The 14,311-nt window shown below is 36.4% G+C and overlaps 2 protein-coding genes and 2 long non-coding RNA genes across 4 annotated transcripts in view; 2 read left to right on the forward strand and 2 right to left on the reverse strand.

The window, feature by feature from the left end:
- The window catches only part of LOC131789908 (uncharacterized), a 56,933-nt gene that overhangs the window by 37,761 nt on the left and 4,861 nt on the right, over window positions 1–14,311 (reverse strand). Inside the window, exons 4-7 of the long non-coding RNA XR_010716714.1 lie at window positions 11,251–11,346; window positions 5,220–5,269; window positions 3,654–3,749; window positions 3,344–3,377 (exon numbers count right to left, since the gene is read on the reverse strand). This is a non-coding gene — a long non-coding RNA (uncharacterized lncRNA). The remainder of the gene's footprint in view (window positions 1–3,343; window positions 3,378–3,653; window positions 3,750–5,219; window positions 5,270–11,250; window positions 11,347–14,311) is intronic.
- On the forward strand, window positions 721–4,680 carry LOC136279085 (uncharacterized). The gene is made up of 6 exons (XM_066162506.1): window positions 721–801; window positions 1,086–1,155; window positions 2,239–2,356; window positions 2,530–2,680; window positions 3,304–3,410; window positions 3,549–4,680. Exons 3-6 carry the CDS (start codon window positions 2,348–2,350, stop codon window positions 3,864–3,866), a joined length of 585 nt encoding a protein of 194 aa, XP_066018603.1. The 5' UTR covers window positions 721–801; window positions 1,086–1,155; window positions 2,239–2,347; the 3' UTR covers window positions 3,867–4,680.
- LOC131789870 (uncharacterized) lies at window positions 9,528–11,919 on the forward strand. The gene is made up of 4 exons (XM_066162504.1): window positions 9,528–9,789; window positions 9,963–10,113; window positions 10,738–10,844; window positions 11,146–11,919. Exons 1-4 carry the CDS (start codon window positions 9,781–9,783, stop codon window positions 11,461–11,463), a joined length of 585 nt encoding a protein of 194 aa, XP_066018601.1. The 5' UTR covers window positions 9,528–9,780; the 3' UTR covers window positions 11,464–11,919.
- On the reverse strand, window positions 11,887–13,427 carry LOC136279090 (uncharacterized). Its single transcript, XR_010716717.1, has 3 exons — window positions 13,388–13,427; window positions 12,818–12,867; window positions 11,887–12,026 (listed from the first exon to the last, which is right to left on the reverse strand). It is a non-coding gene; the product is annotated as an uncharacterized lncRNA (long non-coding RNA).

The following is a 14,311-nucleotide window of genomic DNA, read 5'->3' on the forward strand; positions in this document are numbered from 1 at the left end:
CGAGGTGACTAACGCATTAGCAGCCAATCAAAAAAATAGCAGCAATCAGGACCACAGACCAAGTCAATATTGGTCTTATTTTAATTTGAAGTCTGATTAGTTGAGAGAAGAGGGTCACGGTTTTCTAGTCATGATCACTGTTCATTGCAAAACTAAATCAGATGAATGCATTTAACCATATTACTTTCAACCCTCCACTGAAAATTGGAGTATACGGATAAATTACGTTTACGTATTACAACCAAGCAAACCTTCAAAATAGAAACCTCACAGAGGGTGACAAAAGCTTTCACAAATAGAATCTGTGTGAGCAACATGACCTTTTTTTCAGTGGGAGAGTTCGTAGGAGACTATGTGAACAATCATGCCAAACGGTTTGAATTCATTTTGTGCTGTATGAAATTCATGTTCAATCATTATAAGAATCAAAAAGGGAGAATGACTTCATGTTACGGACCATTCGTTATTGATACTAGAGGGTGGGATTGAGTGTAATTCAGCAGTTTCCATTGGTTTTGCAAGTGATTGGCCTTAGTTCCATAGCCGACGTTTCATGCAGTACAAATAAGACTGTGTCCCTGGTAAATGTTTACCACTGAACGCTTGATCATTCTAAAAGGTGAAAAAAGTTTTAAGAAAGCTACCGAAATGACAAGAAATCTCCTGGGCTGTAGCTGTTACACGACTGCACTACGGAAAAACCTCTTAACAGCAAAAAAGAGTGAAGAATTAACGATATCAAATTTAAAACAAACCTTGTAACTGGGTATTGTATAAGAACGCCTAGCAAACTAAAGTGAGGTACGCCATCAGGTATAAATCTCCCGCGCGATCATGAAAATTAGGCGTCATGTAAGCGTCAAGCGTCAATGAACTGTCTCGCTCATCTCAGAGAGCGATTTATGTTGTAGTTAGTCTCTTTTCTTACTTTTACATCAAATACAAGCATAAAAATTATGAAATAAAATGAAGAAAACAAAGCCGTGCAGTAGGAAGGAACACAATGGCGAGGTAAGAGGCAGCGTTCTGCGGAAAGCTTATCAAGTGCGGAAGGCTTCAAATTTCATTTTTTTTTCCTCCATAAGGAAAACGTAAAGAAAACAGAAAAAGGGAAATATGTTCTCCTGTTGCATGTCTTGAAGATTCATAGACCAGGTAAATGATACATAATTGCTTGCTTTCTTTATCTCCGGTTTGATTGGTTACGATGGAATCTTATTTTTCTTCGGAGAATAATGGAATTTCTTTCAAAGTATCAAAAAAAAAAAAAGGGATCAACAAACCGCAGTGTTTATTAAGCTGATATTCATGTCATACAGTGATGTCCTACTCTCTAATTTTCTTCCTCGGCTCGTCGCAATTACTCATTCTCAGTCATTAACTATTGTTCTACAAAGAGATAGAATCATTGAACAGATTTTTTTCAATAATCAAGGTAACTGCAATAAATGGATCTCCTTCGTGATTGGGCAATCGAAGGGTACAAATGCCATCTTGTTGATAGTTCCGTCAATCTGGTTAAGTCGAATTACCAAAAAAAACTGTCAAGTGAGCACATTAGACTTGCAAAATGTTGGCTAAACTTGGATCAGAGGCCCTTCCCTGTCAAAATGCCGAATTAAAGATTCCATTTACCCCGTTGAATTATTCTTCGTAGCGAGAAACGCGTTCTTAAATTTTTGAAAAACGTGACTTGAAAACATTCCCATTGTAACATTATGTATTACCTTACTGCTTTTACAAACTGGTCTCTTAGTTTTAATCGTAAGAGGGCGAAATTGGAATATCATATGTGACCACATTCCGTAAATAGATTAAGTTAAAAGGATTAATGAAATAGTTTCATTTTCAAATAGAATTCACACTAGCATCTTTCAGGTGTTTGAAATCTTCCATACATAGATTTCAATTTTTTACTTTTTCTGTGGCTAGATTTACTGCGAAAAAAAAAAGTCATCTCCATTGTTTTATTCAGCGCGTAAAAATCGGAATTGAACATGACCCTTTTGACCTGTACAACATTCCACTCTTTGGAGGGGTCTGAATGTCACGCAGCTGGTTGCGTGACGATCCCAAAGTACATCTTCTGTTAAACAAGAATTAATTAGAGTGGCTAATCACTTTCAAAAAGGAAATTTCAGTTTTTCAGTTTCTTAAAGACACATCTTTAAGTCAACTTCCTGTGTAAATAGTGTAAATTAATATCTAATTGACTTCCTCAATTTCCTGTATAAATAGATCGCCGATTCTTAAGATTTCCATTCCATTTGCAACTAGCAAAGATCAATATCAAGAGGAACTAAGGATTACAAATCAAGCTTGCAGAAAAACCCGTCACAAAGCAAATATGGTCGAGGTACGGTAAACTTACCATAAATTTAACTTTCCAACCCATTCAATCGTGGATTCTATGTAGTTAAATTTTCAATTAGACAGTTAAGCCCGCGCAATTCATTTCTAGTCGACTGGTGCTATGTTCGATTTAGAACCTAAAAGATGTTCCGTTTTTTTTTCAACTTTCCCGGACAGTCAATTGAAATCAGCGCGTGCGCTCGAATGGATATCCCCGAGCACAGACTTAGCAGAAGCGGAAACCTCTTCATAGCAGATTTGCCAGAGGGCGAACCTGGCCGTCAAATTCCTGTACAGTTTACCGGGAGCCATCGGAGCTACAAAACAGGTAAATTTAAGCTTATGGTAGGGTGTGATCCTCACAAAGGCTGTTAGCATGTAGAAAAGCTTCAGCTTTTCTACATGTTAAAAGTGGCACAGTCTAAAATGATCGCGCATAATGTAACTGACTCGATGCCGATTTAAGTGCAAGTGGACCTTCATGTGTTTATAATTGACTTTAATGTAAATGTAATCTCCATGTAAAGACATCTACGGATTTTTTCTGTCATTTTCAATTTTGACGGCGAGTTAATTGCAAAAGTACTTACAATGACGCCCAAATATCTGTGAACATTCACAAGGCCTTGTTAATCTAGTCATACTAGCAACTTTTGTGTTAAAACTATTCCATATAGTTATACAGAACTTTTCTGTTTTTACAATTAACGACTACGTAAAATTCGAGAACTAGTTTTCATGAAGTGTTTTTGTCAGAGAACAAGAAAAAAACTTTGAGCTTGTAGGTTCCCTGTGTTTTAAACCCAGCTTCAAAACATTATTCAGCATACCACTAGACTGATCACATGATTAAAATAATCTTCAGTATGGTTCTGAGGTAAATTAAGTATTCATTAAAAAGTTCAGTTTACCGCAAATAATAATTAGACTTTTTTAATTTCATGTTTCTAGTCTTTTACATAGAAAAGTCTTATAATTATGGGGCACATACCATAAGATATGACTTGGATGGCAGTCATTACTACCTGTGTGTAGAAGGAAACAAGGTGTTTTTACAGGTGAGTTGTGATTTACTGTGGTTATGAAATTATCACTTTTCAACTGCAACTTCCCATAAACAAATTACTTACTTAACAATTTAACACAAAGATGGGCAAAAAGTAACTATTTGAATCTCTTTCTTGTTGTATTTTCAGTTGTGTGTCCATCAGCCTGATGAAATGAAATACATCTTTGAACTTCAACATGTCAACAAAGATAGTGATTTCATGTCTATTAATTCTAAATACACTGGGAGGTACCTTGCCAGTGATGAAGATGGAAAGGCATCCATGGAGGAAGTGGTGCCTTCCTTAATGAAAGACAACCAGCCCACTGACAGACAAACATGGTTCCTTCTACACTTTGTGGAAACGGTGAAAAGAGAAAGAGAAAGTACATTATACAGTTGTAACTTTGAGAGCACAAGTATTGACTATTCTGTCACATGTCAGGCCGAAGTGGAAGCCTGTTAGGTGTAAATATGTTTCAATGTAAAAATACATGTACAGGAACAGAGTAGGAGAATTTTAAAATGTTTTTTCTTTTCATCCTGGGAAGGTTTGTTCCATGTTTTATTTTTATTTATTTATTTACTTTTTATGGAGTTTGGATTTATTTCTTGCACATTGTATATCCAGTTCTTTCCGGCTTAATAGTTTTTATTCGTTTCTGATACTTCGAAATGTAGAGAAGGAAGCAAATAATTCATGTTTGTTAACTGGTGAAAGAGACTGGAATAGATTCAATTTTTTTTTGCAAAATATAAGATACTCTTTGGAGCTTTACATTTTAAGAAACTTCCTTCATCTGTTATCAAGGATTACTTTGTATTTGACTTTAATATGTTGTTGTAATAACATGACCTCAAGTAAGGAAATATTACTTATAATTTTCTAGGTAATGTAAGTTGTAAGTGGTACTATAACCAGAATATGTGCTTTACTTAACGAGTACCAGTATATTTCTAATAAAAGCAATACTAGCAGAGACTTCAGTTATTGTTGCTATTGATTTAAGACAATAGTAATGTACCTCGAGGAGAGGAAAAAAAAAACGAAACTCACTCATTCAAATTAATTCAATCACACCTTTGTTTAAACTACAGCATAAATATATGCCTAAAAGTGCAGTATGTTCGTGCAGTTATTATAGAACCAAAACTAGAGCAATCATCATCCATCTGCAGTTTAGAACACAGAAAAATATTGAAAGGATTGAGTTGTTGACAACTCAAAGCAACTAATTGTAACTGACTGCAAGTGAGGGAAACTCATTTAGTGTCCAAGTGGACTGAATGACCAGCCTCTCTAGGAAGCCATTAAACACTGCTCCATAGGAAAGGAAGCTTCACAAAATGTTGTGATGGAAATAAAATCTAACCTTTGCTTAAAACAAAATAAAAATTAAAAACCTTCAAAGAAATTTTAGACAGCTGGACCTGATGGAGGGTACATGAGTCACCAAGTTTTTATTCCAAACCAATGAAAGAAAATCAGAAGATAGATATGAAGAATTGTTTGAAAGCTACCTTTACAATCAAACTCAACTTCTTATTACTTTTATAATTTTGGTTTTATTAGTTGAGTTCACAATGTAAATTTGCCACTTTAAAGAGTTTTGGTGCTGACACGTGGAGAGTTAACACTGACAAAGCATGAGCTTCAAACACTAGCTCTGACAAAGGGCTAATGCTCAGAATGACAGCTTTTAAACTCTTTATGAACTTTTATGATACCCAATTTACATTATTAACTCCGTTGATAAACCAAAATTATCTCGTTATACTCCCTCACCCGTACAACACCACAGTTTCTTTAGAGACTTACCCCTTCATTCTTCTTAGTTTGACTTGCAATTATCCACAGTTGGGGCAGCCCTTAAATGAACAGTATTGCATTACACACTACCATGTAACTTACTCTGTTATTATTGAATTTGGATCCAGTCTGATAGTGGATACAATGCCTGGATTATTTTGTTGCAAGCCTGGGTGCTTGACAAGAAGAAAGAATAAGATATCTAGAGAGTAAAAGTAAATGAAATGGCATTCAAGTCCTCGAGAAAGAAGCAGGAAACAATGAAATGGTGAAAAGAAGTCTAAATCATACATTACTTGTGCCCTAATTTCCTAAGTTGGTACTATAAGTTGACTACTATAAAGAGTTTTTAAAACTGAAGTTTCGAGCGTTAGCCCTTTATCTGACCGTTTTGTAATTGCGCCCTAGGCATTTGTTTCCAAGCCGACGAAAGACCACGATAAATCACGTGCAAGTTGATCGATTGAATGCACACATTTGAGTACTTTATGAGAGGCGCAACTTCTTCCTCTTTGTAACGGGGACACCAAGACCACAATAACCAGTGAACAAAAACGCAAAAATTTACAAATCTCTTACAAAGCCCCCTAGTAGTACATCCGGGTGTTGCACCATGGACGGTGCCATGTTTGAAGCATCTCCCGCTCCATAAAGATATTTACTTTCCATGTAACACAAAATGAATTGTCCCGCTCTTCTTCAACTTAGTTTTTCGCCAATCCACTGGATAAATCGCTATCTAGTGAACGGCACAGTACATTTTCTAAACAGTTATCCGCTGGATGGAAAATTATCCGTCGGATAGTGTTATCCGCTTTTCTACAACTGGGCTCTATTGTTTTATTTTAGTAGTTTGTTTTGGTCCCTTTCTTACACAGACAGCTTGTTAATGGTTTACGGTTAGATCGCTCCATGGTTAGATCGCTCCAAGTCAGATCGCTCCATACCGAAGTCAGATCGCTCCACTCGAAAGTTAGTTCGCTCCATCATATAAGTTACTTCGCTCCATGAAGAAAACTAACGTGGAAGGTTGATAAAAGACAGAAGGATAAGGGAAAAGAAAAGAAAGAGTATTGTAACGCGACTAAAGACTCGCCATTTTAACCGGAGTCGAACCCAGTCTCACTCACGGCTGGATTTGACAACTTTTAAAAATGGCGATTCTTTGAAAGCAATATTTATAAATCATATTCATTGTTGGTCATTTCTTTTATTTTATTTGTGAACGAATCGTCGATCACTTTATATTTCAGCAACTTGATCGCAAGCAACATCATCAACTATAAACTACAAAGATCAGAAGTAAGTTAGTTTATTAGTTTTCTACGTTCATTACACACTGAAACACTTGTTCCAGCATCGGTAATTCGACCGATCGCAAGATGCAATACACATCATCAACTATAAACTATAAAGATCAGAAGTAAGTTAGTGTATTAGGTTTCTACATGGAGCGAAGTAACTTATTTGATGGAGCGAACTAACTTTTGAGTGGAGCGATCTGACTTCCGTATGGAGCGATCTGACTTGGAGCGATCTAACCATGGAGCGATCTAACCGGATACCCTTGTTAATCATTCATCAAGGAAACCTCCCCAAATACAACCATCAGCCTAAATTCATAAATTTTAATTGGTTATTTATTTATTGATTCTTCCTACAACCTGCATAATGTAGATGCAAAAGTTATGAAACTGTAACAGTGGACCCGGAAACACTAAACAGCAGCCACACTCAGGTTAAGCTGAATAGCGCCGACCACAACATCACGAGATTTATACCTTTACTAGAACAAACTTCCGTTCATTGAAAATTTTACAAACTTTTGCCTTTTGTACAAGTTGTAAGGTGTAAATGGGAACTCAAAGTAAAGACATATCACTGGCCGCAAGTTAAAGAGACTTTGGCAACCCCGCTGATCAATTCCAAGCTTCAACATCCCCCCTCAGGCAACCCACGGGTATTTGATTGTCATCCATGCCTGGGGTAGGGAAATTTGAACCTTGCCTAGGCGGGTTGGGGCATTTGAGCTGGAAGTGTCAATTCTTTCCTGCATATACACCTGTTTAATGGAGGAGTTAAAAGGTAATAAGCCTACAACATTCTTTGATCGAACAAAGAATCATTCAACATTGAGTGGGGCATTTGAATGCAATTATTTTGAAGGAGGGGGGGGGGGGTGGGGAGTAAAACAGGCCAATCTTCAAAAGTACAAATGCCAGGGGAGTCGCTCAGGGAAGGGGAATGTTTAGGCTTCGAAGTGACTGACGCATTACCAGCCACTCAAAAGAATAGCAACAATCAGGACCACTGACCAAGTCAATATTGGTTTTAGTTCAATTTGAAGTCTGATTGGTTGAGAGAAGAGGGTTTTCTAGTCATGATCACTGTTCATTGCAAAACTAAACCAGATGAATACATTTAACCATATTACTTTCAACCCTCCACTGAAAATTGGAGTATAGGGATAAATTACGTTTACGTATTACAACCAAGCAAACCTTCAAAATAGAAACCTCACAGAGGGTGACAAAAGCTTTCACAAATAGAATCTGTGTGAGCAACATGAGCTTTTTTTCAGCGGGAGAGTTCGTAGGAGACTACGTGAACAATCATGTCAAACGGTTTGAATTCATTTTGTGCTGTATGAAATTCATGTTCAATCATTAAAAGAATCAAAAAGGGAGAATGACTTCATGTTACGGACCATTCGTTATTGATACTAGGGGGTGGGATTGAGTGTAATTCAGCAGTTTCCATTGATTTTGCAAGTGATTGGCCTTAGTTCCATAGCCGACGTTTCATGCAGTACAAATAAGACTGTGTCCCTGGTAAATGTTTACCACCGAACGCTTGATCATTCTAAAAGGTGAAAAAAGTTTTAAGAAAGCTACCGAAATGACAAGAAATCTCCTGGGCTGTAGCTGTTACACGACTGCACTACGGAAAAACCTCTTAACAGCAAAAAAGAGTGAAGAATTAACGATATCAAATTTAAAACAAACCTTGTAACTGGGTATTGTATAAGAACGCCTAGCAAACTAAAGTGAGGTACGCCATCAAGTATAAATCTCCCGCGCGATCATGAAAATTAGGCGTCATGTAAGCGTCAAGCGTCAATGAACTGTCTCGCTCATCTCAGAGAGCGATTTATGTTGTAGTTAGTCTCTTTTCTTACTTTTACATCAAATACAAGCATAAAAATTATGAAATAAAATGAAGAAAACAAAGCCGTGCAGTAGGAAGGAACAAAATGACGAGGTAAGAGGCAGCGTTCTGCGGAAAGCTTATCAAGTGCGGAAGGCTTCAAATTTCATTTTTTTTTCCTCCATAAGGATAATGTTCTCCTGTTGCATGTCTTGAAGATTCATAGACCAGGTAAATGATACATAATTGCTTGCTTTCTTTATCTCCGGTTTGATTGGTTACGATGGAATCTTATTTTTCTTCGGAGAATAATGGAATTTCTTTCAAAGTATCAAAAAAAAAAAAGGGATCAACAAACCGCAGTGTTTATTAAGCTGATATTCATGTCATACAGTGATGTCCTACTCTCTAATTTTCTTCCTCGGCTCGTCGCAATTACTCATTCTCAGTCATTAACTATTGTTCTACAAAGAGATAGAATCATTGAACAGATTTTTTTCAATAATCAAGGTAACTGCAATAAATGGATCTCCTTCGTGATTGGGCAATCGAAGGGTATAAATGCCATCTTGTTGATAGTTCCGTCAATCTGGTTAAGTCGAATTACCAAAAAAAACTGTCAAGTGAGCACATTAGACTTGCAAAATGTTGGCTAAACTTGGATCAGAGGCCCTTCCCTGTCAAAATGCCGAATTAAAGATTCCATTTACCCCGTTGAATTATTCTTCGTAGCGAGAAACGCGTTCTTAAATTTTTGAAAAACGTGACTTGAAAACATTCCCATTGTAACATTATGTATTACCTTACTGCTTTTACAAACTGGTCTCTTAGTTTTAATCGTAAGAGGGCGAAATTGGAATATCATATGTGACCACATTCCGTAAATAGATTAAGTTAAAAGGATTAATGAAATAGTTTCATTTTCAAATAGAATTCACACTAGCATCTTTCAGGTGTTTGAAATCTTCCATACATAGATTTCAATTTTTTACTTTTTCTGTGGCTAGATTTACTGCGAAAAAAAAAAAGTCATCTCCATTGTTTTATTCAGCGCGTAAAAATCGGAATTGAACATGACCCTTTTGACCTGTACAACATTCCACTCTTTGGAGGGGTCTGAATGTCACGCAGCTGGTTGCGTGACGATCCCAAAGTACATCTTCTGTTAAACAAGAATTAATTAGAGTGGCTAATCACTTTCAAAAAGGAAATTTCAGTTTTTCAGTTTCTTAAAGACACATCTTTAAGTCAACTTCCTGTGTAAATAGTGTAAATTAATATCTAATTGACTTCCTCAATTTCCTGTATAAATAGATCGCCGATTCTTAAGATTTCCATTCCATTTGCAACTAGCAAAGATCAATATCAAGAGGAACTAAGGATTACAAATCAAGCTTGCAGAAAAACCCGTCACAAAGCAAATATGGTCGAGGTACGGTAAACTTACTATAAATTTAACTTTCCAACCCATTCAATCGTGGATTCTATGTAGTTAAATTTTCAATTAGACAGTTAAGCCCGCGCAATTCATTTCTAGTCGACTGGTGCTATGTTCGATTTAGAACCTAAAAGATGTTCCGTTTTTTTTTCAACTTTCCCGGACAGTCAATTGAAATCAGCGCGTGCGCTCGAATGGATATCCCCGAGCACAGACTTAGCAGAAGCGGAAACCTCTTCATAGCAGATTTGCCAGAGGGCGAACCTGGCCGTCAAATTCCTGTACAGTTTACCGGGAGCCATCGGAGCTACAAAACAGGTAAATTTAAGCTTATGGTAGGGTGTGATCCTCACAAAGGCTGTTAGCATGTAGAAAAGCTTCAGCTTTTCTACATGTTAAAAGTGGCACAGTCTAAAATGATCGCGCATAATGTAACTGACTCGATGCCGATTTAAGTGCAAGTGGACCTTCATGTGTTTATAATTGACTTTAATGTAAATGTAATCTCCATGTAAAGACACCTACGGATTTTTTCTGTCATTTTCAATTTTGACAGCGAGTTAATTGCAAAAGTACTTACAATGACGCCCAAATATCTGTGAACATTCACAAGGCCTTGTTAATCTAGTCATACTAGCAACTTTTGTGTTAAAACTATTCCATATAGTTATACAGAACTTTTCTGTTTTTACAATTAACGACTACGTAAAATTCGAGAACTAGTTTTCGTGAAGTGTTTTTGTCAGAGAACAAGAAAAAAACTTTGAGCTTGTAGGTTCCCTGTGTTTTAAACCCAGCTTCAAAACATTATTCAGCATGCCACTAGACTGATCACATGATTAAAATAGTCTTCAGTAAGGTTCTGAGGTAAATTAAGTATTCATTAAAAAGTTCAGTTTACCTTAAATAATGACTTAGACTTTTTTATTTTCATGTTTCTAGTATTTTACATAGAAAAATCTTATAATTATGGGGCACATACCATAAGGTATGACTTGGATGGCAGCCATTACTACCTGTGTGTAGAAGGAAACAGGGTGTTTTTACAGGTGAGTTGTGATTTACTGAGGTTATGAAATTGTTATCACTTAAACTGCAACTTCCCATAAACAAATTACTTACGTAACAATTTAGCACAAAGAGTGGGCAAAAAGTAACTATTTGAATCTCTTTATTGGTGTACATTCTTAGTTATTTTATGTGGGAAATGATTATACGTGGAATAACTTTGAATCATTCTGTAGTAATGACTTGACCCACCCTGACCAATAATTCAGTCTTGTGTTACTTGCAGTAAGGTTACAAATGTCTAGTTTAGGTTGTTAATTCAGATCTATATTTCTGTTTCAGTTGGGTACCCATCAGCCTGATGAAATGAAATGCATGTTTGAACTTCAACATGTCAACAAAGATAGTGATTTCATGTCTATCAAGTCTAAATACACTGGGAGGTACCTTGCCAGTGATGAAGATGGAAAGGCATCCATGGAGGAAGTGGAGCTTTCCTTAATGAAAGACGACCAGCCCACTGACAGACAAACATGGTTCCTTCTACACTTTGTGGAAACGGTGAAAAGAGAAAGAGAAAGTACATTATACAGTTGTAACTTTGATAGCACAAGAATTGACTATTCTGTCACATGTCAGGCCGAAGTGGAAGCCTGTTAGGTGTAAATATGTTTCAATGTAAAAATACATGTACAGGAACAGAGTAGGAGAATTTTAAAATGTTTTTTCTTTTCATCCTGGGAAGGTTTGTTCCATGTTTTATTTTTATTTATTTATTTATTTTTTAATGGAATTTGGATTTATTTCTTGCACATTGTATATCCACTTCTTTCCAGCTTAATAGTTTTTATTAGTTCGTGATACTTCGAAATGAAGGTGAGAAGGAAGCAAGTAATTCATGTTTGTTAACTGGTGAAAGAGACTGGAATAGATTCAATTTTTTTTTGCAAAATATAAAATACTTTATGGAGCTTTACATTTTAAGAAACGTCCTTCATCTGTTATCAAGTATTACTTTGTATTTGACTTTAATATGTTGTTGTAATAACATGATCTCAAGTAAGGAAATATTACTTATAATGTTCTAGGTAATGTAAGTTGTAACTGGTATTGTAACCAGAATATGTGCTTTACTCTATGAGTACCAGTACATTTCTAATAAAAGCAATACTATTGGAGACTTCAGTTGTTGTTGCTATTGATTTAAGACAATGGTAATGTACCTTGAAGAGAGGGAAAAAAAACGAAACTCACTCATTCAAATCAATTCAATCACACCTTTGTTAAACTATAGCATAAATATATAGCTAAAAGTGCAGTATGTATGTGCAGATATTATAGAACCAAAACTAGAGCAATCATCATCCATCTGCAGTTTAGAACACGGACAAATATTGAAAGGACTGATTTGTTGACAACTCAAAGTAACTAATTGCAACTGACTGCAAGTGAGGGAAACTCACTTAGTGTCCAAGTGGATTGAATGACCAGCCTCTCTAGGAAGCCATTAAACACTGCTCCATAGGAAAGGAAGCTTCACAAAATGTTGTGATGGAAATAAAATCTAAACTTTGCTTAAAACCAAATAAAAAATAAAAAACTTCAAAGAAATTTTAGACAGCTGGACCTGATGGAGGGTACATGAGTCACCAAGTTTTTATTCCAAAGTGATGAAAGAAAAACAGAAGATAGATATGAAGAATTGTTTGAAAGCTACCTTTACAATCAAACTCAACTTCTTATTACTTTTATAATTTTGGTTTTATTAGTTAAGTTCGCAATGTAAATTTGCCACTTTAAAGAGTTTCAGTGCTGACACATGGAGGGTTAACACTGACAAAGCACGAGCTACAAACACTAGCTCTGACAAAGGGCTAATGCTCAGAATGACAGCTTTGAAACTTTTTATGAACTTTTATGATACTCAACTTACATTATTAACTTCGTCGATAAATCAAAATTATCTGGTTCACTCCCTCACCAGTGCAGCACCACAGTTTCTTTAGAAACTTACCCCTTCATTCTTCTTAGTTTGACTTGCAATTATCCACAGTTGGGGCAGCCCTTAAATGAACAGTATTGCATTACACACTACCATGTAACTTACTCTGTTATTATTGAATTTGGATCCAGTCTGATAGTGGATACAATGCCTGGATTATTTTGTTGCAAGCCTGGGTGCTTGACAAGAAGAAAGAATAAGATATCTAGAGAGTAAAAGTAAATGAAATGGCATTCAAGTCCTCGAGAAAGAAGCAGGAAACAATGAAATGGGGAAAAGAAGTCTTTATCATACATTACTTGTGCCCTAATTTCCTAAGTTGGTACTATAAGTTGACTATCATAAAGAGTTTTTAAAACTGAAGTTTCGAGCGTTACCCCCTTATCAGGCCGTTTTGTAATTGCGCCCTAGGCATTTGTTTACAAGCCGACAAAAGACCACGATAAATCAGGTGCAAGTTGATCGATTGAATGCACACATTTGAGTACTTTATGAGAGGCGCAACTTCTTCCTCTTCGTAACGGGGACACCAAGACCACAATAACCAGTGAACAAAAACGCAAAGATTTACAAATCTCTTACAAAGCCCCCTAGTAGTACATCCGGGTGTTGCACCATGGACAGCGCCATGTTTGAAGCATCTCCCGCTCCATAAAGATATTTACTTTCCATGTAACACACAATGAATTGTCCCGCTCTTCTTCAACTTAATTTTTCACCAATCCACTGGATAAATCGCTATCAAGTGAACAGCGCAGTACATTTTCTAAACAGTTATCCGCTGGATGGCAAATTATCCGTCGGATAGTGTTATCCGCTTTTCTACAACTGGGCTCTATTGTTTTATTTTAGTAGTTTGTTTTGGCCCCTTTCTTACACAGACAGCTTGTTAATCATTCATCAAGGAAACCTCCCCAAATACAACCATCAGCCTAAATTCATAAATTTTAAGTGGTTATTTATTTATTGATTCTTCCTACAACCTGCATAATGTAGATGCAAAAGTTATGAAACTGTACCAGTGGACCTGGAAACACTAAACAGCAGCCACGTTGAGGTTAAGCTGAATAGCGCCGACCACATCACGAGATTTATACCTTTATAAAGTAAAGTGAGTTGAGTGTAATTCAGCAGTTTTCCATTGAAACCTCTCAACGACAAAAAAGAGTGAAGAATTAGCGATATCAAATTTAAACCAAACCTTGTAACTGGGTATTGTATAAGAACGCCTAGCAAACCAAAGTGAGGTACGCCATCAGGTATAAATCTCCCGCGCGATCATGAAAATTAGGCGTCATGTAAGCGTCAAGCGTCAATGAACTGTCTCGCTCATCTCAGAGAGCGATTTATGTCATAGTTGGTCTCTTTTCTAAGTTTTTACATCAAACACAAGTATAAAAATTATGAAATAAAATGAAGAAAACAAAGCCGTGTAGTAGCAAGGAACATAATGGCGAGGTAAGAGTCGGCAGTCTGCGGAAAGCTTATCAAGTGCGGAAGACTGCA

Source organism: Pocillopora verrucosa, chromosome 2, assembly GCF_036669915.1.
Source record: "Pocillopora verrucosa isolate sample1 chromosome 2, ASM3666991v2, whole genome shotgun sequence".
In the NCBI taxonomy this organism is placed as follows: Eukaryota; Metazoa; Cnidaria; class Anthozoa; order Scleractinia; family Pocilloporidae; genus Pocillopora; species Pocillopora verrucosa.